This window comes from Phyllostomus hastatus, unplaced genomic scaffold, assembly GCF_019186645.2.
Source record: "Phyllostomus hastatus isolate PE091 unplaced genomic scaffold, TTU_PhHast_1.1 phas_scaffold_1066, whole genome shotgun sequence".
In the NCBI taxonomy this organism is placed as follows: domain Eukaryota; kingdom Metazoa; phylum Chordata; class Mammalia; order Chiroptera; family Phyllostomidae; genus Phyllostomus; species Phyllostomus hastatus.
The window spans coordinates 3,328,651-3,353,662 of record NW_025334004.1 but is presented as its reverse complement, the minus strand read 5'-3'; the positions used below and the strand labels follow the sequence as shown (position 1 = coordinate 3,353,662).

The window sequence follows — 25,012 nt, the reverse complement described above, 5'->3', positions numbered from 1 at the left end:
ATGGCTGTTATATTGACATGGACACCATAAGAGGAAGTGGCCCTATTCTAACCCTATTACACAAAAGTTAAATCTACTTGTTCTCCTTAAAGATCAGTAATATGATATAAACCCAGCAAAAAAAAAAAAAAAGTTCAGTTGACAAAAGCTATTTATATCCACATTAAAAGTTAAGAATATATATATTCATCTTTTCATTTAATATACATGTATTGAGCTCCTACTACATGCCAGACATTGTACCGGATTCTAAAGACTCAAAGGCAGCTCCCTTCCTAGGACTTCTGTAAACCATGAGAGTCCACATTGTCATTTTATTAGAGAGCCTGTCTGTCTATCTATCTATCTATCTATCTATCTACCTACTACCTACCTACAGTATCTATTTATCCTCTGTCTCAAAACTGCCATTTATTAATCTCCTACTCCGTGTAGCTCATTGGGCTTTGTATGTAACTCCCTTCATCCTCCAAACACCCTGTAGAGTTTAGACACTGTCCCCACTGCATGGATAAGAAAGGTGAGAATGAGAGAGCTCAGGATCCCTGTGAGGTTCTTCCTCCAGGGAGTGGCAAAACTGGAGTTCAAATGTGGGTCTAATTAAAAGCTAGTGCTTTTAAACACCTTACTCTACTGCTGGTAACTGTTTGAGTCCTGGCTTTCTCCCAATTATGACACATTCTTATATGATCTCTGTTACTGCTGTCAGCTAGAAATAATGATAGTTAACATTCATACTCTGATTTTAGAAAGCACTGTTATACTTTTTTTTTCATTTCATCCTCACAACATCTCTGATAGACCAGGAAATAAATATTACCATCTTTACTTTAAATGGGGAAACTAAGAATCATGTTGAATGTTTGTTTAATGTTATGCAACTAGTAACCAGCAAAACAGAAACTGGAACATGTCAGTTTAGATTCAAAAGCCTGTGTGGCATGCAGTATACAAAAATTAACCAAATATAGATCATAGGCCTAAATGGAAAACCTTAAACTATAAAACTTCTAGACGAGAACATAGGAGAAAATCTTTATGCTCATGGATTTGGCAAACATTTCTTAGATAGGACGAAAAGTATAAACCATAAAAGGATAAATTGATAAATTGGGCTTAATTAAAATTAAAAACAATGTCTTTGAAAGATACTATTTTAAAAAATGGAAAGACAAACCACAAACGTAGAGAAAATATTTGAAAAAACATATATCTGATAAAAGACTAGTATCTAGAACATATAAAAATTCTCACAAATCAGTAATAAGAAAAAATGGTGCAATTATTTAAAAATGGGCAAAATACTTGAAAGAGTACTTCATTTTACTTTTTAAGTTTAATTTTAAATTTTCAATTATAGTGTACTTTCAATACTATTTTGTATTGGTTTCAGGTATACAGCATAGGGGTTATACAATCATATACTTCACAAAGTATTTTCCTCAATGTTTCCAGTATCCACCTGGCACCGTACATAGTTATTGCAATATTATTGACTGCATTCCCCATGCTCTACTTTACATGCCTTTACATGCTTGTATTTCTTAATCTCTCCACCCCTTTTATATAGTCCTCCAACCTCCCTTCCCTCTGGCACCCACCAGTTCACTCTCTATGTCTATGAATCTGTTTCAGTTTTGTTTATTTTATTCTTTAGGTTATACATCTAAGTGAAACCATGCCATATTTGTCTCTCTCTGACTGACTTATTTCACTGAGCATAATACCCTCTAGGTCTATCCATACTGTTGCAAATAAAAGTTTATTCTTTTTCGTGGCCAAGTAATATTCCAGTATAGTGTGTGTGTGTGTGTGTGTGTGTGTGTGTGTGTGTATATACACTGTGAGATATATATATATACACATATATAGATATAGATATAGCTATAGATATAGATATAGATATATAGATATATAGATATCTCACCGTATTTTTTAACCACTCATCTATTAATGGGCACTTTCATATCTAGGCTATTGTAAATAATGCTGCAATGAACATAGGGATACATATATTCTTTTAAATTAAGATTACTTTACTTTAAAAATATGACATTTTAACCATTGTAAAAGTATTGTAAGAGTTCTATAATGAAAACTCAAAATAATCTGAATATTTTTCTCTGGCAAATGGACAAACTGTTATTCAAAACATTGCTGAAAGAAATCAAAGACAACTTCAAGGAAAAGACATCCCATATTCATAGACTGGAATACTTAATATTTTTAAGATGGCAATATTACCCAAAGTGATATACAGATGTATCTCAGTTTCTATCCAAATCCCAATGGCCTTTGAAAAATGGAAAAGGTGATCACAAGGGACCCCACATAGCCAAAACAGTCATGAAAAATCACAAAGTTGGAGGACTCACATTTTTGGGCTTGCAAACTTACTACAAAGCTACCATAATCAAAACAATAAGGTAAAAACATAAGAACAGATCTATAGATCAATAGAATAGAATCAAGAGACCAGAAATAAACCCATATAATGGTCAATTGATTTCTGACAAGTTTCCTAAAAACATGCAATGGGGCGGGGGGGGGGGGGGAACAGTATCTTCAACATGCTGTTTATCCAGCGCTGGGACAACTGGACATCCACATACAAAAGAGTGAAGTCAGACCCATAACTGACATTGCATGCAAAAGTTCACCCAAAATAGATCAAAAACCTTAATATACAAGCTCAAAATATAAAATTCCCAGAAGAAAACATAGAGGTAAATCTTCACAATTTTGTATTTTGCAGTGGTTTCTTAGCTATAACACCAAAAACATACGCAACAAGAAAAAAAAATAGATATTTTAGACTTCATCAAAATTATCAAGTAAAAAGACAACCCATATAGAATGGGAGAAGATATTTGTGAATCACTTCCTGAGAAGGGTTCACCATCAAGAATATATAAAGAACTATTTAACTCAACACCAAAAAAGAAATACAGTTTTTAAAATGGGCAAAGGTCTTGAATAGACATTTCTCCAAAGAAGAGATACAATTGGTCAACTGACACATGAAAAGATGCCCAATGCCAATGCCACTAAACGTTAAAAAAATGCAGATTAAAACCACAATCAGATACCACTTCACATCCACTAGGATGGCTATGATTTAAAAAAGCAGAAGTACCTGGCTGGCATAGCTCAGTGGATTGAGCGCGGGCTGCGAACCAGTGTTGCAGGTTCAATTCCCAGCCAGGGTACATGCCTGGGTACATGCCTGGCCATAACCCCCAGCAACCGCACATTGATGTTTCTCTCTCTCTCTCTATCTCCCTCCCTTCCCTCTCTAAAAGTAAATAAATAAAATATTTTAATAATAAAAAAGCAAAATTAAAAGAACAAGTGCTGTTAAGTTGAGAAAATGGAATTCTTGTACCTCCCAGGACATTTGCAATGATTCAGAAACCATAGTAAACAGTTCAGCAGTCTCTCAATAGGCTAAACATACAATTATAATATTACCAAGCTATTCCACTCCTAGGTGTGTACCCAAAAGCTCTAAAAAAGTGCTTTTTAACAAAAAATGTGTATAAATATTTATAGCAGCACTATTCACAACAGCCAAAGGTGGGAAAAAACTAATTGGTCATCAACTGATGAATGGATAAACAAAATGTGGAATACCTATTAAATGAAATATTAGCCATAAAAAGAAATAAATTAACCTCGGTTTTAAAAAATCAATCATTATATGGGAAATGTGTTCAATGTCTTTCTAATAACAAGAGCCATAGGAAATGGTAGAAAATGCATATATTAAACATTTGAAGGAGAAAAAAAAGCAATGAAGTATGGATGCTGGCTATGCCATGGATGAACCTTGAAAACATTATCCTAACTGAAAGAAACCAGACAAAAAGATGGTTTCTTGAATGATTCCATTTACACAAAATATCCAGAATAGGCAAATTCATGGAGACAGAAAGCAGATAAGTATTTGCCAGTGGCTATTAGTAACAGGAAATTCTGTGCTGTGTGTATTTTACCACACGCAATAAAAGAAGAGAGGTGGATGGCAATAAAAATACTGCACATCATTGGTCATCAAGGGACTATAAATTAAAACTGCAATGAGGACTACGCTGCATCTGCTAGAATGGCTCAAATCAAAAGCTTTGAAGATGCCAAATATGAGCAAGGGTGTGGAACCACTGAATTTTCACATGTCACTGTGAGAATGCAAAACGGCACAGCCCTTTGTGAAACAGTTTCATAGTTTCTTACAAAATTAAATGTATACTAACCATATGACCCAGCAAAGTCACTCTTAGGGATTTAACCAAGAGAAATAAAGACATATATCCACATAAAATCCTATTTGCAAATGTTCCCAACAGCTTTATTAATAATTGCCCCAAACTGGAAATAATCTGAATATTCATCACGTGGTAAATGAACAAACTGTTAGACATCCAGAAATGAAAACTGCTCAGTAATAAAATGAAACAAACTACTAATATTTGCAGTAGCATGAGTGAATCTCAGAAGCATTATCTAAGTGAAAGAAGTCAGACTCAACAACTACCTAGTGTATTATTCTATTTGTATGGCTTCCTAGAACTGAAAAATCTGTAGGGACAGAAAACTGATCAGTGGCTGCAGGAGCTGTGATTGGGACAAGAGAATTAATTACAAAGGGGCAAGGGGAATGTTGATGGAAATGCTCTCTAATTGTTTATAGTGGTAGCAAACACAACCATGTACTTTAGTTACTGAACGAAGTGGGATTCAGCCACCTGCCATCATACACAAGCATAACACAATTACTTGGTGGGGGAGGAAAAAGGTTTTTTAGTAACAGGTTGCCCAGTTTGGCAGAGGTGGGGGCTCCCCTGCTCCAAGCCATTCTCTTCTGCAAAACACAGAAATACCCTTGTTCCCCAAAAGAGTCAAATTCAAATCCATGCCCAGAGAGACTCCACTCCATTTTTAATCTGTCCTTTGGAAGTCCAAGGCTGCTACATCTCTCCAGCCCAGGTGCGTGCTCTCCCTCTCTCCCCCCCCGCCCTCTCTCTCTCTCTTTCTGGAGTGCACACTTATGGGACAGACATCCCTACTGCCCTGCTGCAGCTTTCTCCCTTTCCCCAGCCAGGGGTGCTGCCAGATCACTGCAGCTGGTTGTGAGAGGGGCTCCAGGCACAGGGCCCTGGCACCCAAGGCTGCTCACACTCATGGAGGCAGCAAAAGTCCTCTGGCTGCACATCTGTGCATTACTCTCAGGGCAAGAGACTGGGAGAGGTGTCGAGCCATGCCAAGCACTGCAGGGCCAGAGCGTCCTGCGAGTTGCCACCAGCAAGGTGCACATCCCACCGAGGCTGCTCCCAATCATGCTATCAGGGCAAGGCAAGAGCCACAAGCAGGGCCAGCATCCATTGGTCCCATGAACACTCTGGTCCCCCCAACCAGGCATGGGGAGGGGAACACAAAAAGGGCAAGTTTCCACATGCCCTCCATTTTAAATCTTTCACCCCAAAATCCAAGGCAAAAATGTCCATGGCTGGCATCCACCATGATTGTCAGCCCACAGAGTGTCTCTGCCCCTCTTTCTGCCACCATGATCCAGAAGTGGGTAGGATGGTTTCTAGTCGCCCACAGGGACACAGCTCCTCTGCTTGGGGTGGGGCATTGCCATGATCTCCTTCACAATAACCGTGTATCGTGACCTTTCAAACTGCTTGCTCTGTGCAAGCTGTATCAAGAGCCATGTTAGTTGTTTACCCTACCTGCAGGTAAGGAGGTCTTTCATGCCCCCACTGCAGCTTCAATCAACCACCCTGGGGTTTTCTCCAACCCCTCCCTTCTCCAGGGAGCGTAGCCTCACCTGCCAGATCAGGGTTCACAGGCACCCCAGGGACCTAGTCAGGCCTCTCTGTTACCTTGTGCCAAAATTTTTGGAACAGTACACACAAGAGTAAATTTTAATGTATATAAATTACTCCTCAATTAAATTGATTTAAAACCACCTTTTTTTATCCTCCATTATTTTCTCTCTGAGGAGCATAAACATTGACCTTTTTGTTTTCACAGTGGTAGAAGTAGAAAGAGGGTTCTTTCTAAAACAAAGATCAAAATGGTTACAATCTTTTTGCCGTAACTGCACAGCCTAAACAAAAAGCTATTACATTCCAACGTGAATGAGAACCAAAAAGAAACAACCACGTTTCTGGGTCGTCAGGAAGAAGAAGGGAGAGGGGATGGGAGAAGGGATGAAGAAAGGTTGAATTGGCAGGAAATTAAGCAGCTATTAACCTGAATGGGGGAGAAGGTGTGATTAGGCTCAGCTGAGTAGGAAAGATGATTTCAGTTTTATCTCCAGACTCATAGTCAAAAGCATTTTTGCCGTCTGCATCCTAGGATCCCAAAGAGTTGGATTTGTTGAGAGACTGTGGTGCAACATTTACATTTAGATGAAAACAAAAGGATTCCAGCCTGTTAAATCACCTTATTCCTAGGAACTGCTCTCTGTACTGTGACACCTTACGCAGTGCTTGGCAAACACTGGGGACACACCAGATATTTGAAGGGTTAATGAATGAGTATACTAAAACTTGCTGAAGGACAGAACCATTTTCTACTAAATTAAAAATTCTATAGGGTAATGTAATACCACTTGTTTTGTCCATTATTACTGCAACAGTACTAAAGGAAACAGTATTTCTTTCTTTATTGTGTGCTTGTTCTGAACAAGTCCTCATCAAAACAGACTGCTCCCGTGTTTTCAGGACGTTAAAAGATAGACTAGATCTAAATGGATTCAGTGTAGACTTCAGCAACTGAATATACAATTTCAGCGAAGTATGTCCTTAGCAGTTTGAGCCCACTAAAGCTGCTACATGGATCATATAAATGATTTGTGGCACGTTCTGCCTGCATCTACCCAATGGTTTATTTAAATTGAATAGACAAATACCAATAAAGTGAAAAGCTCCACCGAGAATTGACCAAACCACATCACTCTGTTCACACCTACGGTGTTCCAACCAATAGTAATTTTATAGCAGTGCTTTGTAGTATCAGAGACTGAGCTCTGTCTGGAGCCAGGAACCCACAACACAAGCAAACCTTTCCCTAATGCACAACAAAGAAACGAGTTTATGAAATCACCATTAAATATAATAGAACACTAGAGAGAAGAGTAGAACAGAGACAAGATGAGATTAGTTCTTATGAAACATAAGAACTAATTAAAAATGGAAAAAAGATAACAAAAATAAAAAATAAAAATAAAAATGTACCATCTCTACAGGAAAACACCCATGTGTCGATAAAGCTTTTTATGAATATTCAGTACTATAACATAACATAATAGAGGACTGAGAATCTCAAACACCAGTGGCCTAAAGAGGTACAATATTTTTAAGGAAATATACCTAAAAATATTTCCAATGGTAAAATCAACACCCCCAATTTATCATTATTATCCCAGTTCTGGATCTCACTTATCTTCACTAATATGCAATGTATGGTTAATAAATAATCCTTATCGTCACTTTTTCCAACAATATAACAAATATATTCCATATGTATATGATTTCTGGCTGTGCCACAAAAATCAAAGCATAGAGAGTTGACTATTTTAAGAAAGAATTTTAAAAAGATATAGACATAAATTGTCTAGATCACCCCCAAAACTGTTTTTTTTCTCTCTGACACCTATAGCCTTTAAGATTGTATTTGCCATCTCCCAGAAAAAAAGTACTTAAAGGATTATTTAGACCGTTCATCCGTGCAGGTGTACTGCAGCTTTGCCATCAGCTGCAGAGACAGCATGGGCTGCGTCGCTCTGGTCTCCCCATCTTTGAGAATAAAGGCAACGTCTGTATATCCTCTCATGCGTACACGTACATATAGACACATATGCACATCTGTCTAATTATATTTTACACACCTCTCAAGCTATTTTTATGAGATAAGGGTTAATTACCTAAGAATATATCTTCACTTCCTACTTGAAATTCAGGGTGATTCAAATATTCCTGGTGCTTGTGCCTGCAGTCTGCAAAACAGGAGCTGCAGACAGAGAATCCACCTTGCCAGGGGAGATGATATAAGTGTCAGAGCAAGGGGTGTGGGTACCAGAATACACCAGTAGTTGTCTCCTGGACAGTGCCTCTGCCCGAGAATTGGGTTAGAATGGTGAGGTGTCACGTGTGTTAAAATAAGAGGAGGCTAATAACTTGGCAATTCATAAAGAAAAACAAAAATGTGGAGACTGAGAAACCAAAATAAATTATTTTTGTAGAGGGAAAAAATCCACTACAGTAAATACCATTTGAACACTGAGAATTTAAAACTTTCAAAAAATTGGATTTGTGTTGTTTTGTCCTGCAGGCATATATTCTGTGGGCAAACATTTATCCCACATTAACTGTATATTAGGGAGTAACAAATAGTGGGAATACAAAAATGAGTGAGACACTGCCTCATAGCTTTCTCATAAAGGCTTTTGAACATCGGCTGTCTCTTACCACATGCAATTTGGTGAGTTAAGTGTAGAGGAATCTGCAACGTTTTATTGCATTTGCATCAAACCCGTTAGGGACTATTAAAAAATAAAAGAAAGGAATGGATATATTACATTTTTAATTTAGCCAGTAGAAAACATTTTGTGCTCTTAAAAAAAGTCTACATTCAACTTTCATTTGTCAGATCTTCCTTTCTTGTATCACAGAAATTTGTTTAGGGATCAATAGTATTGTTCACCATTGATACAATAGTGAAGTCCCATCATTTTCTTTTCTAATTTTTAAAAACTTTTATTAAGTTTATTGGGGCGATGTTGGTTAATAAAATTATACAGGTCTCAAGTGTGCAATTCTACAATGCACCATCTGTATGTTGCACTGTGTGTTCACCCCTCAAAGTCACATCTCCTTCTGTTACCATACATTTGACCCCCTTTACCATTTCTACCTCCCCCACCCCTTCCCTCAAAACCACCATGCTGTGGCTTGTGTCTGTGAGGTTTTGTTTGTTTTCTCATTTGTCCATTTGTTACTTTCAGTTTTATATCCCACATATGAGTGAAATCATATGGTTCTTGACTTTTGATCTGACTTATTTCAAGATCCATCAATGTTGTCACTGACGGCAGTCTTTCATCTATTCTTATGGTTGAGTAGTATTCCATTGTATGTACCACATCGTCTTTATTCGATTATCAGTGGAAGTTCCATCTTTTTCCTAGGAGTGGGATATCAGCATATGTTTTGGTTTCTCCTTCATTTGTTTACATTTCTCCCCATTTTTGAAAACAGACAATGTGATAGATGCTTGGGAATATGATAAGAATGAGATGTATACAGCGAATCAGTACAAACCACACTTTCCCTCTAAGTACATGAATTTGAATATAGGTATTTATTCCACATTTAATAAAGTCTTTCCCCCCAAATCCCCATCTTTGCCACACCTTTTATGATTACTACCTGAATATTTAGCCACAGGTGAACAAAGAAAACTTTTGTTATCCTAGATTCTGGTTCTGTCTAAATTAATATTTTCACAGAAGAGACGTTGTACACATTTCTAGGAAATCTTGTGTTTTACACAAGGTTTTATTCCACTTTTAAAAATCACTCATCCCAGCCCTGGCAGGTAGTTCAGTTGGCTAGAGCATCATGCTGATCCACCAAGGTTGCAGAAATCAACCGATGAGGGCATCAATAAGTGGAACAACAAATCTCTCCCTCTCTCTCTCTCACTCTTCCTCCCTCCCTCTCTCTCTCCCTCTCCCCATCTCTAAAATCAATCAATAAATAAAGTTTTTAAAAAATACTCATCTACTCACTAAGTCCAAACTCAGATTGTCCAGTGTTACCTGAGATTGCTGATGGGTTGTGAAGCCAACCACTGCTGCCCTGCCCACCCCTGTTTTCGGAAAACATCCTTGAGGCTGACAAAGACTGCTGTGAGCCACGTAAGTGCCTTGCCTCAGCACAGTGGTTCGAAGCATTTTTATTTCATGGACCAGTAAAGTCCCCTTAACTGTTTTGAGAACTGATATAATATTGTTATCTTTCTATTCTGCAGTTAAGAATTTAAAAAGCAAAAACACAGCTAAAAGAATTTAATGAAAAGGATAACTAAAAAAATAATAAAGATATAACATCATAACAAATTTATAAATACAATACATTTAGCCCGATTAAAAAAGTGCATAATTTTCTTTATTTTTTTCCCATTCTTGCCATAGATTGGCTTTTGGGAACCACTTCCTTTGCGCTTTGCATAGAGGCTATAAAAGAATAAGTTAACCAAATATTCAATTTCTACTGTTTATGTTCCATGGCATGGGTTCAGGTTTACACTGGCAGCAGAATAGACGCAGAGAGGAAATGTGTGATTCAGCTCCGTAGCATCGCAGCCTCCCCAGACATCTCTGCCGCCAGTTTGGTCAGCACTTCACACGTACCACGGGCAGGGAAATGCCAGGGCGAGGAGGTTATTACTCAGAGTTTGCCCCAGTCAAGTTAGTGTACAACTAAGAGACAAGAAGATTTCCCTGGAATGCAGGGACAATTTAGAGAGTCACCCTCAGACATTGAAATTGATTTTTAAAAACTAATTTAAAAAAAGATGCCGTGTGAGTCTCAACAGCACAAGTGATGGCTTAGACAGCGCCATTTGCTGTCAGGACTCAGGCACGCTCCAGTGTAATTAAAGTGACCCTTGGGAATGTCATAGAACATAAAAAAGCAGTAAAGTCACCTACCATCTTTTACAACACCTTCGGGTTTTTTTAACAGAATTATCTCAAATGCAATTGAGAAATAGATCAGTATCACAGAGGAATTATATTGGTTTCATACATGTTTATGTTTTCAGGTGATCAGGTTATGTTTTCTCACAAGCAAAGATAAAGCCCTGGCAAACATGAAGCTCTGAAGGAAAAAAAAAAACCCAGAAAGTGACCAGAAGTGTCTTCCTGAAGTGCAAATAGTGGCTGTTTCAATGGCTTTAAGAACCGCGGGGTTTTCCATCATGTTAACTTTGTCAGCAAAGATGTAAGTGCTGATGAACAAACCACAGATATTTTCCCTTCACTAAAATGACAGATTGATGAAGAAGGCTACATGCCAGATCATATTTTTAATTCAGCTCAGAATAGTCACTTGTAGAAGCAACTGTCTCCCAGGGCCTACATCTCAAAGGAGAAAGGACAAGCCCCGGGGGTTAGGCTGCAAAGGGTGGACCCTGTAGCTAGATGCAGAGGCTGGGAGAATGTTAACTGTTCTATTCACTTTACTGTGATGTTTATTGTTTTAGTTCATGCTTGGTTCAAAGTTCCATAAGATTTGAGTCATCTGCCCCAACTCTATTTTTCCCACAAACTCTGATATTTTTAGTGTGCAATTTTGTAGCCAAAATACCTGTGTTTTATTTTCACACTGCAGGCAAAGCCCTGGTGTGCTGTATGGAAGGGCAGCGATCTGGGGAGAGGGCATTAGAAGGTTATTAGAAGGAATTGGATTTCGACCTCCGGCATCAGCTAGAGAAAATGGCTCCTGATGTGATCCTAATTCTCCGCATTGACATGATTCTGGTTTGGAGAGAGGCAATGCATCAGACTATCCTGGCTTAATGGGAAAAAAGAAAAAAACCAGTAAAGAATACTTAATTCCCTTATTTCTAATTATGTGTTTGCTCTGCAATCTTCTCATCCAGGATTGCTATATAGGATTTCTCTCAGGTGCCAACTCCAATTGACTGGTAGTGTCTGCCTGAAGCAGTGAAGGGGGCAGGGAGCTGAGGCCACTTCTGGGCTCAGTGGGAAAGAATGCCACAACTGATCAGCGATGTCTGTCGGGAGATGCCAAACGTGTGTCACCCCTATAATCTGTGACACAGTTGAGGGAATTTGCCTACTAAGATGAATGGTCTGGGAAGGCAACCAGACTTGGTTCTGGAATCGGTACATTTACCTTTGTAAATGAGCAAATTGATTCTCTGATAACCAGTCTATCTCTGTCAGCCTCACCTGAGGCTGTTCATTTGGTTGAACTGAGAAAATGGAAGGCTTAAACCAGCAATCCTAAAGATGTTAGAAGTCCTGACACCTTATGCTATTACCAGAAAACTCCCTCCTTGAAAGATGTGACCATTCATCATCTTTTGGTTTGTTATGTGTTTACTATAAAGTATTCACGATGCTTCTCTCCTAACCCTATCTAATATTTGCTATATTTCATCAATTGGAAGATGCCACCCAGTCGGTACATACCAGGACACAGCCAGAATGTCATTTTTTCACACGTCTGAACTGAGTTATTTCTAGTGGTCTAACTGGGAGCCCACTGAAACCTCTTGATATTTAAATTAACAGATTATTTAAAGAGAAAAGAATGTGAGTCCCAGCAGAAATTTTCTATTCTCTGGGACTTCATGGAAGAACTTACAGAACAGGTGTCAGTGGCTCAGAAGAAACCCCCAGAAAGGACAATTCAGTGGAACACACCCATAAGATATGCCCCTGACCCGTGTTGTAGGCGGCACAGAGGCAGACTGTGTGGGGAAGAGCGTGGGCACCACCGACCTTGAGTTAGAGAGTGCCGCAGGGACATCAAACTCTGAGTGTGAAGGAGTTTTTGAAAAGGCTTAGCCAACGTATTACTCTTCTGTTTCCTTTTTGTTTGCAAAAGTTCCACATGTAAATAAGCTCAAAAGAATAACTCTAGTAAATATAAAATAAAGCTTTATGTCACGATGACATCATTTTTTCTCTCTCTGGCACATAAAATATTGGCGCCTCTTCCAGCTGACGGTGACTTAGACTCAGTGAAATGCAGTATAATTTACATTCATAACAAGTGCAGAGATGCAGCCTTAAGAACCTGATTGTGAACTGCACGTCTAGGATTAGAATTTATGAGACCTTAATTCTTGCCTTACCCACCTGAACATCACTTAGTGCCCTATTTCAGAAAGGTTGGTTTTAAGTATCCAAATCATGGGCTGGATGGCCAACTAGAAGTGATCAGGCTAAAAGGCAGCCATTCCATAGCCCAGCGCAGTAAGATCGGTCCGTGCAGGTAGATGTCTGACAGTCCGAGGCGGTCTGTCGTGTCAGTGTGGGTATGGATAGAAGACTGCCCATTGTCGTGTGTGCCACTGATCTTTTTTTGCTAATTATCAACTGTCCTTTATGGAAATACCCATTCCCCTGCTTGTCCACATTCCTCGTTTCGTCTTTAATTTCGTTCTTACACCAAAGGAACTTTGGGGGAATTAATTTTTGTAATTAATAATCATGATACAAAAAACTATTAAGTTAAACCATATAAAATTGACAATACCATTTCTGACCTACAGAACCAGCGAGTTTGTGTGGTTCTATGTAAAACATGACATTACGAGATTTTTCACATAAAGCAGCTCACAACCAGAGACAAGGAGCCAGCCTTCTGTTCACCATTATCGAGAGCCTTCTCCACGTGGCCTCTCTCCTGTTTAAGCTTCTGCCAGCTCTGGGGGAGTGTCTTAATAACCCTTTGTGTAGGTGGTTCCCTGTAAAGACCTTTATTTGATCAACCTTATATAAAATATTTTGTCTTTTTTTTAACTCAATAAACATTTGCTGTACACTTAATAGGGGCTAGCCACCCTTCTCAGCCTTACATACAAAATTTAGTGCATCACAGTCCCTACTCTTAGGAGCATGCAATCTAGGAAGGAATACAGGCATGGACATAATTACAGTGCAAAATAGCAAGTCGCATAATAGCTATAAATAACATGCTGAAAAGGCACTTAGCCTGCCTGGAAGAGCAAGAAGACCTCAGAGCAGTGACATGTGTACTGGTTCTCAAAAAATGAGCAATTTACTTGGCAAAAAAGAAAGGAAACAATACAACATCACCAAGCCAAATGGCTTGTTCAAAGTCACAGAAGGACAACAAAGAAGGATGTGTTCGAAGGACCTTGGTTTGAATGTAGATAGGACATGCGAGTGAAGTGGCAAAAGACGAGGCTTGAATGGAGGCAAGATCTGGTTATGAAAGGTCTTCCCATATGGGGCCAAGGAGTGTGCATTTTATTCTGCAGGTGGAGAGAAGTTACAAAATGCATTCATGTGGGTTTAAATAGCTTAGAAATAAAACTGTTTCTGCTATGAATTTTTATGTTCAGTTCAAGCATCACCTAAGTTTATAGAAATATTACATTAGCAACCCCGCAGCATGAGCTTCTGCAGCGGGAGTTCTTTTTATCCAGCCCTGATACACATGTGAGCAGAAGCAACCTGGATTGCCAGGGGGTTGTTTCATCCCTGACATTTCTTTTAAACACAGTCATTGAGCTGTGGTTCTTCACTGTGGCTGGAAGCACAGCCAAAGGCTGTGTTACTGTGAGAACTTGTGGCTTTGACAATTACGAGCTGCTCCCCTGCAGGACTCTCCACTTCACTTGGGTGAAGGAACTTGCCAACGCACACTTCATGTTTTCATATTTTCCTCACTGGGTAATTGCAAAATGGGTGATTCCACCTAAATGCAGCGAGATTGATTTCATTAAACGGCAGGCTAGCTAATCAGTGGCCCAGTTTTCCAGTCATGTGATCTGGCATCTGGCATTTACTACCCATCAAATGAAATTACACAGCACCGATACATGATCAGCTCACCCCTGGGCAGAACTTTTTCCCTTACACTCCCTCCTCCTTAATACTGTGTACTGTTTAATAGCGCCATGGCTTATCTATTCGGGGACATCACCTGGAATGTATTAAAACTTTATCACAAATGAAGATTTGTATGTTTGCATAAGTTATACATAGATAGACACATACACATGTATATGTAGGAATGTATATGAATGAGTTATCCCATTTATGTAAATTTTCCAGATGCATAAGTTAAGTGACTATCAAACATTTTTCTTGTTTTAAAAATTTTATAGACACATGTGTATATGTGTTGTATGTGTGTGTGTGTGTGTGTATATATATATATATATATATATATATGAATGAGTTATTTTATTTATATGTATCTTTCAGATGCATAAAACTATGTGACTACCTAAATAGATTCTGGTACTGATTTTAATGTTGAGGGATGTCCCCCAAAACCAACAAACAATTCTCAGACACCAGCATGTGTCCAAGAATTCAACTCAATTCTGACACTATCTACCTGGAGATAGCATCAGGTTCTACAGGTAAAGGATACATGCTGGTCCTCCTACAAGACTACCCACCTGCCACCACTTCAGAAGACCATCACAAACCCAGGTGTTATCTGTGCTTTGGGCCCACTGGCCAATTTAACTGTTCCCATGATCCTCCTCAGGTTCGATTAACTTGCTAGAGTGGCTCACAGAATTCAGAGAAACGTGTTACTTATTAGATCACCAATTATAAAAGGATATAACTCAGAAGCAGCCAGTTGGAAGAGATGCACAGGGCAAGTATGTAGGAAGGGACCCAGACCATCCATGGTCTCTCCGGACACACCACTCTCCTAATACCGCTATGTGTTCACCAACCCAGAAGTTTTCTGAACCCTGTCCTTCTGGGGTTTTATGAGGCTCCAAGGATTTTTATGACTAAATCCTTGGCCATTAATGATGGAACTCCATCTTCAGCTCCTCTCCCCTCCATGGAGGTGGTGGGTAGGATAAGACTGAAAATATCAACCCTCTAATTACAGGGTTGGCTCTGACACAGACACCGGCCCGCAGCGTCCAAGTCTTTATGGATGAAATGAGACATTCACATGGACTACCGAGTCCAGTGGAGGGAAAGGGACAGCATGGCTTTTCTCTCAAGGGGAGAAAAAGCCTCAGCCTCCACCATGACAGGCCTTTATTTCTATCTCTCCGCACATTACATTATGGTCCTCATTTACTATGCACAGGTTCACTTTAGGTGGTTACCTTTTACAGAAAACAAAGGAACCAGTGCCGCTAATCACATCACAGAAGAGGGGTATTTGCAAATGAAAAGGCAAAAGTGGTTGAACTGGTTACACTCATCCTTGGAAGGTTTAGCATGGATTTTAGGAAGTTACTTTGCAGTAAATGTCTTCAGTTCAGGTTAAGGGAGTTTTAGCAAAAAGCAAGACTCATAGTGGCCTAGGCACATTGCAGGCCTGATTCCCCACGGGAGAACCTATCCGTGGGTGTGGGTCCTGTGCATCTCGCAGTGGGAGCTGGGCCCACACCACACAGAGCGGCCTCCTACAGGCTCCACTAGAAACCAGCCCCCATTCTTAATTTTTTGACTTTACAAAAGTTACATCATTAACATAACAAGAGGCAACTTTATCACTCTCAAACTTAAGAAAGTTCAAGTGTTTCAGGAGCTGTGAGTCAGAAATTGTGGGCAAAGACCAGATATATATGAAAAATATATTTTGGTCATCAGAATGACCAAACACACATTTCTTATAAATTATACTATCATGCTATGTAACGTTTCTGTTTTGTTTTACTTAAATCAAGTCTTTAAAAATTTTTTTCAATTACAGTTTACATCCCATGTTATTTTGCATTAGTTTTAAGTAAACAGCGTAGTGGTTAGACGACTCTGTACTCTACAGAGTGTTCTCCCCAGTATTTCCAGTGCCCACCTGGCACCACACACAGCTATTACAATACTGACTATATTTTCTATGCTGTATTTTACATCACCATGACTGTTTTGTAATACCCAATCTGTACTTCTCCGTCTTCGCCTCTTACACCCAGCCCCCAACCCTCCTTCTCACTAACAGCTATCAGTCTGCTCTCTGTGTCTATGAGTCTGTTTCGCATTTGTTTGTTTATGTATTTTGTTCTTTAGATTCTACACATAACTGAAATCATATGGTATTTGCCTTTCTCTAACTGCCTTATTTCACTGACTTATATCACCAATTATAAAAAGATATAACTCAGGAACAGCCAGTTGGATGGGATGCATAGGTCCATCTCTTCTGTTCCATTTAGGTCCATCCATGCTGTTGCAAAGGGCAAAATTCATTCTTTTTATAGTCAAGTAATATTCCATTGTATATGTACCACAGCTTTTTTATCCATTCATCTATTGATGGGCACTTGGGTTGTTTCCAAAATGTGTTTATTGTAAATAATGCCTTAATGAACACAGGAGTGCACATATTCTTTCAAATTAGTGTTTTGGGTTTCTTCATATATATTTCCAGAAGTGGAATTGCTGGGCCATACGGCAGTTTTATTTTTTATTCTTTGAGGAACCTCCATACTGTTTTCTTTAGTGGCTATACCAAATCTGCTTTCTCATCAACAGTACATAAGAGTTCCCTTTTCTCCACATCTTTGCCATCTCTTGTTTGTTGATTTGCTTATGATGGCCATTCTACCAAGTAGGAGGTGATATCCCATTGTGGTTTTAATTTGCATTTCTCTGATGGTTGATGATGGTAAGCATCTTTCCATGTCTATGGGCCATCTATATGTCCTCTTTGGAGAAGTGTCCACTTAGGTCCTTGACCATTTTTAATTGGATCGCTTGTTATTTTGGTGATGAGTTGTATGAGTTCTCTATAAATTTTGGATATTAACCCCTTATCAGATGTATTATTGGCGAATATGTTCTCCCATTCAGTGAGTTCTCTTTTCATTTTGTTGATGGCTTCTTTTGCTGTGAAAAAACTTTTTACTTTCATGTAGTCTCATTTATTTATTTCTTTTGCTTCCCTTGTCTAAGGAGATACATCAGAAAAAATATTGTTATGGGAAATGTCTAAGATTTTACCGCCTATATTTTTTTCTACGATCTTTATTATTGTAAGTCTTACATTTAAGTCTTTAATCCATTTCAAGTTTATTCTTGTATATAGTGTAAGGAGGTAGTCTAGCTTCATTGTTTTGCATGTATCTGCCCAATTTTTCCAACACCATTTATCAAATAGACTGTCTTTACCCCATTGTATATTCTTGCTTCCTTTGTCAAGTACTAATTGATCATAAAGGTGTGGGTTTATTTCTGGGCTCTCTCTTCTGTTCCGTTGATCTACATGATTGCTTTTATGTCAGTACCATACTGTTTTGATTACCATAGCCTTGTGGTAGCTTGATATGTTAGTGTAATCCTCCAACTTTGTTCTTTTTTCTCAAGATTGCTATGGCGACTAGGGGTCTTTTGTGGTTCCATATAAATTTTCAGATTATTTGTTCTATTTCTGTGAAATATACCATTGGTGTTGTGAGAGGAAACGCACTGAGTCTATAGATGGCTTTGGGTAGTGTGGACATTTCAATCCAGTTCTTTATGGAAATATTTCTGAAAGTATTGGGAGGGTGAGTTCCAGAGTCAGCCTGCTCTGCTTGAATTCCTGTTTCTTTGCCTTTTAGTTTTTCATCCTTGGACAAACAACAATCTTTCTGAGTCTCAGCTTTCTCACTATAAAATGAGAAACCACCTCATAGGGTTGCTGTGTGAATTAAAGGGAGTATGCATGTAAAGCATGTGGTATTAGTGGACATTCAAGTAATGCTAACAATGAATACTTGATGCACATTAGAATTGATTCTTGGGTATTGGGACCATCATCATGGGCATTAATGATTATGGGAAAACTAATGAACTGACACTCTTGGGGCCTATTGAGACCCAGAAAGTTATTTGTCCCTTCTCTAATTGGCCCTCCACTATCAGTTGTCACATTCTGAAATTGCTAATTTATATAGGAACCAAACAGTCTTCTTCCTCCCTTAGCATTTCACTAACAAATCAGATAACCTGATTGGTTAAAATTCCATCTAAAGCAGGAGTATTAAAGGTCTGACTGAATGCCCAAGACTGTCCTTCAGTGCCTATACTATGTGCTGTCTATTTTAGTCACTCAGATCTTTACTGCTGATTTCAAGGTTATTGGCTAGGAAATGACAAGTGCCCAATACAGCATGACCTCACTTATATGTGGAGTCTAAAATAGTCAAGCTCGTAGAAGCAGAGCATAGAATGGTGATTGCTAGGAGCTGGTGGGAGGGGAAAATTGGGACATGTTGGTCAAGGGTACCGTTTCAGTTATACAAGATGACTCAGTCCTCAGATCCAATGTGCAACAAGGTAACTAATTAACAATACTGTATAGTATACTTGAAATCTGATAAGAAGGTAGATCATAATGTGTGCCACCAAAAAAAAGTAACTACATGAGCTGATGGATGTGCTAATTACCTTGATTATGGTGATTATTTCACAATGTCTACACATATCAAAACATCAAGTTGTACACCTTAAATGTATACAATTTTTATTTGTCAATTAATTATGCCTCAGTAAAGCTGGAAAAAAAACAAAGCTGTAGCTATGTTGAATTGTCCATGGTCTGGACAATTCAATGTAGATTAAAAGTATGCCATAATTTAAAAAAAGATTATCTGCAATGTCTCTGATAGATGATGTTGTCAAGCAACCTCCAGAGAAGTGACATACTCAAAATTTTACACTTGTAGCTGAATGACATGTGTCTTTAAAGGTCCATAGCTTTAGAGACCCAACAAAGGAATAGTTGTACCACCTTATTTTTAAAGTAAAATATGGCATATAAATAAAAACATACCTAGGCAAAGTTTTCCTGGTTCAAAAAATTGTAACAGCCTGTCTCAAACCAAAATCTCAGCTCCACAATTCAGATAGCATTTATTACATTTCCTGACTTTTTTGTGTGATTTTTAAACTAGCAGATTCTTTATGGAAACTTTGTACAAGAGAGGTCAGAACTGCTACTTGCTGTCTACATGAATGATGCCCCCTGAAGTTGTGTAGAGAAGTCCCAAGTGAGACTGCCTTCATAATAAATTTGTGTGCTTTGTATTTTGGGGTTCTTTTAGTGTTTCACAGCCAAACCATCTCAGTGTCCAAGGTAATGGCATCCACCTCCTGCTCATTCTCCTGGCTGTGGATGCTTCTTAGCAACATTCACCCGAATTTTGAGGATATATTTTTTCCAGGAAATAATCTTTCTATACCTATTTCATCACTTCAGATATTATAAACCTGGTTCTACAAAATAAAATAAATTTCAGACTTCGGCTGATTCTCCTGATTTTGGCTAAGTAGTAAATTCTACACTCTAATAGGCTTTTATATTTATGTTTTGTATTTTTAAATTTTGAAACCCTGTATCTTTCTTATTTCGCCTTTTGGCCATGTCCTCACTTAACACACACACACATGCATGCACACATGCACACACACACACACACACAGCAGGTGGCCTGCAGTGCCGTAAACTGTCTTCTCTCTTGTCCATAGATTCTGGGCACTTACTCATGCTGCTCCTTCTCTATGGAAAGCCCTGTCTCTGCTTCCTTGGCAAACTCTTACACACTCATGAGAACTCAGAAATGACTGGTCACGCCCTTTTGAAGCTTCCTCTGTTGTCCCGATGTGCTGTGTGGGGCCCACTCATGTGTGCTCCCATAGTGCCCTTTCTTCTCTCTGTCTTAGCCTGTGGTCCCTGTAAAGTGCCAGCAGTCATGCTGAACTGAAAACTCCTTAATGAAACGACCCTCAAAGCTCTTTTCTACCCACCTTGTCTGTCATGTGGCCTGGACTTGATATTCGGTGAATGATACTATGAATGTCATTTCCTTCTTATAAAAAAAAATCAGTATATTTTCAACTAATCGAGCAAATCATGAGCTACTAATTTTGAAGTTCAGTGCTCTTCTGATTATCTTATCAAACAATTGAAAATGTAAACATGTAAGAATGATTAGTGTAAACACTTGGATGAGGGGGAAGCACAGGTGTCTTGGTTTTGTTTTTTGTTGCTTCTGGTAAGACACCTTGATCTCTCCAGGTCAGGAAGCCTTGCCCAGGTGGGTGTTGACATGATAACACAGTGGAGCACAGAATGTTAATTGCAACACTCCCCCCATTTTTTAAAAATATTTTTCAGGTTACAAATGCTGCTGCCAAATATCCTGGCCAAATGACTCTTCATCTCAAACCTTTCCTCGTGTGCGGAGGGGACGGATTTACTCAGTCCAACTTTGATGGCTGCATCGCTTCTGCCTTATGTGTTCTGGAAGCTTTAAAGAATCATATTTAGTATTTGTATTCTTTTAATTTGTATTCTTTGTGTTTCTTTTAATTTTTTATTTCAGCTTACATACGATATTATGACTTTCAGGAATACAACATAGTGATTACACATTTATATAACTTAAAAAGTGATCACGCAAATAAGTCTATTTAGTATCTGTGTTCTTATCTTCTACATGTACTTTGGGTTTTGGATTTCACACTTCTCTGTTATTGGTTGTTTTGTTTTCTATTTTGATGAGAGAAATTACCAAAAAATTGTTCATGTTTGTCATTTTTTTATGGAGTATAAAATCAATTTTAAAATTTTGATAGTTACAACCCACACTACAATAAAAATTTTTTGGACTTTCTACCTTTTGCCACTTTTCTGAGTTGCCATGACTACTTCTTGATGGACCAAAATTAGTGCTTAAGAATAACAAATGACCCTCCAAAAAAATTAGGTGAAATCACAGTAACAACTCATGTTCCCAAACCTTTATTATTCTTTTGAAAATTTTGCTTTCAAATAAAGAATAACCATTATCAAAGCCTGGTTTTTAATCTTCAAGTGTACCCTTGATTCAGTATTTTTGCAGCCTGCTGAACTACAACATTCCTCCAAACTGTGAATAATTTTGGTTTCTTATTTTTCTCCCAAGTCATTAAATAATCCTGAATTGTAGGTCAGCTGTGTCCTCATCTCTGAGAGAGCAACTTGACTGATGAAGTAACCTCTCTTTAAATTGTCAGAAAAGAACCAGATTCAACAGGATTTTCCAAGTCACACAGTGCTTTTTAACTTTGAAAATAAGGCTTATTATGACAAATGAAAATTAAATGGAAACTGAGAGAAAATATGTTGCTCTCTACCTTATGTTATCTCTCATGGCTACTGCTGTTACATTTATGTGCATTCCAGCATGTGATGTGGCATTAAGACTGCGTCAGGTTTAGTGAATTTAATGCAACCAAAAAATGTGTTGAACCAGAAATTAGATGTACTTAAAGTAGTTCAATATTTGCCAACATATTGGTTCAGCGACCCACATGGTTCAGTGAAAACCCGGTGACTTGCTGGCTGGAGAGAAATTGGTTCTCAGCCTTCCAAACAAGCTACCTGTTGCTAATTGGAAGAGCAAAATGGTAAGTTCTATTTTATCATTTGGAAAGTAAAGGAATCGTTGTAGCCTCTCAAACTAAGAAAAGTCTAACAAAAGACTTCTTATCTTCGTAGCAACCTTAAGCTTCACACCGACATGCCCACTGATCATACATACACACGGGCTTTGGAAGAACTTACTTATACAGCTACAAAGTGGGTTTCGTGATTCTGGGGAGTATTATGTGTCCTTTTAGCAACTGGTTGATGAAAAACAGAAATGCCTATGTATAATGTCATTTATTTTTGAACACAGAGAAAGAAAAGGGAAATTAATGTAATTTCTGCTATGATATCATTAAAAAAATACTGAGACTTCTTTCATCATTTTGGCCCATATTTGATTAACATTTTCTTTATTTTGGCTTTATCCTTTAAAAGGTAGAAAAATCATTCAAATGTATTAACTTTTGTTGTTTAATATAATTCTGGAATCATTTGACTGAAAATATCCTAAAGTTTTAAGAACAATGTTATATTTCTCTCATGAATGTATAGCCTCCAAAGGAAAGGAAAAAAATTTGTAAAGGTGGGGTGGGATGCATAAAGACAAAAGTCTTCTAAGCCATTAGTGGTGACTTTCAATATCTCTCCACTCTGTGTCTCCCTAATAATTTTGTACCTATTGTGAGAAGACTATATGCAATATGAAAAGAAAACTCAACCCTGCCTTATATGTAGATCAGTTACTTTGCTATTTTAATCATTCTGAAAACTCATTTTACATTTAGATCTGTCTATGAGAGGAAGAGACCAATTCCCTGATGCTAAGATAAGGAAGTAAAAATGTATGAAATGCTTATGTTCTTCATTTTCATTTACCCCCTTCCCTGTAGAAATGAAATGGATATGGGGTTATCTTGTGCTGGAAGGCATCCCAGAAGGCTGTGAAAACTCAGATGGCCAGGATGCCCTAAAAGACCCAGGGCTAAGGTATCAAGCTCCCCTGGGAAACCAGGGTCAGCACCATTTGGAACAGTTGCCAAGGTGTGTGTATGTCAGCCCCACAGGTTCACACTGCGCCGTGATATTTCCAAACAACAGCGTCGTTAATCAAGCCAGCCAAGGAAAGCTGCTCTGTTTTGAAAGGAGCATATTCAAGTGAGAAACGGCTGGAGCAGTGGGGTGATTTAATACTTGTTAGCTGATAAATATAGCCTTTGCCAGAATAAAACTTTATGATGCAGTGTTGAAAAGCTTAATTACTGAACTGTCTATGCACTTCTAGCTCCGGCAGCAAGGGTGACAAATTATATCAGCAGAGTAGTATTTTTCACCTTTGGCATTCCTGAAGGGGGGAAGTATGTCTAAAAACATCAAGAAAGCAGTAATAATTGTAGGCCAGTTGGGGGGGAAAAGACACTTCACTGAGTCACCAAGCCTTCTGTGCAAAATGGCATCATCCCCACCCCTGCCTACCCATTACCTTGTTAAGTAAAAAAAAAAAAAGTATATTTTACATTAACCTGGTATTTTATACTCATCTAAATATAAATATATGTAAGTATATTTATATTTGTATATATATTGGCCAATTTCTATATATATATATTTGTATAAATATATACTTATAAATATATTTAATTTTTATATGTTGGCCTATATATGTTTTTGTGTATATATATATGTTTATATATAGGCCAATATATGTGAATTATATATATTTATATAAATATATATTTTTATATAGACCAATATATACAAATATAAATATATTTATATATACTTATATTTGGATGAGTATAAAATATACTCATATATGTGTGAGTATCCACTTTCCATCCTCCTAACATTCTTGTGAAATAAACAGAGCAAAGATTTCTTATTCACATTTGACAAATGAGGAAACAGAGGCACAGATATTGGTCAACCAAGGTCACATAATGAGATGCCGAGACAAGATCCATGCATCCCAGTTCTGTTCACGTGGTGCTATACTGCTGCCAAATGAACATGGTAATTAAGGCTGAACTGAAACATTGGTTGGAGGTACAGTGAGCACTGTGTGGTCCTCTTATTGATGGTTCATTTCAGAGAGCTAGCACTAATCCTGATGTGATATATACAAGGGTCTGGTATAGCATAAAGTTTCCCTAATACCAGCAACATGATTTATATTCCTGTTATTTTCATTTGCTGGTTTATTTCCTTCGGGGGGGGGGGCTCTTGCTGTGAGAAATAGCTGCATCATAAAGATGCTGGACATGAACCTAACAGTAGTTGGTTGGCTACAGACTACATTGGTCATTTCCTTTGTATTTCTTTGTTTCTTCATTCCCTTTGTTCCATTCTTCTCTCCTCTGTCATTTCTTTCTTCCCTTTTATTTTCCCTCCTGCTTCTCCCTCTCTGCTCAATTCTCCATTCTTAGAAACCTGGAATATAAGTGCAATCACATTGTGATTCATATTTGTCTTATTTTAAATTTTTTCTAAAATTTAAAGCAGTTGATTCTGCTTTTTATTCAAGTGGACTAGATAATCATTATTTAGATTTTTCAGAAGTGATGCAAGAGTTGAAAACTGTCTGTAGCTTTCAGGGATCTCAATACTAATAACCTAAAAGTACATGCAAAACATGGAATCAGGATCTATGGTGGCAGGCACAATGGAATATGATCAACAATCTCCTCCCAAGGATTCTAGTTAGGGGAAGACAAGTCACATGGTGGGGAAGGCAGGGTCAAGGTGCATGTTGGTGTCATGGCAGACAGTAAATAAGGTGCTCTAACTCATGAAGCTGGGGAATCCTAAGAGAAAGACAAGGTTTAGTTAGGAGAGCGTGCCTGAACAGCTGCAGAGATGCACCAGGCAAACATCCCTCTACACCATGCCTGAGCAGGCCT

General features: G+C 38.2%; 1 protein-coding gene across 1 annotated transcript in view; it reads left to right on the top strand.

Moving 5' to 3' along the window:
• Positions 1-22,496, top strand: part of RNLS (renalase, FAD dependent amine oxidase) — a 252,989-nt gene extending 230,493 nt beyond the window's left edge. Inside the window, exon 7 of the mRNA XM_045854200.1 lies at positions 20,880-22,496. Within this exon, the coding sequence (XP_045710156.1) occupies positions 20,880-21,032 (153 nt within the window). The 3' untranslated portion in view covers positions 21,033-22,496. The remainder of the gene's footprint in view (positions 1-20,879) is intronic.
• Positions 22,497-25,012: the final 2,516 nt, after the last annotated feature.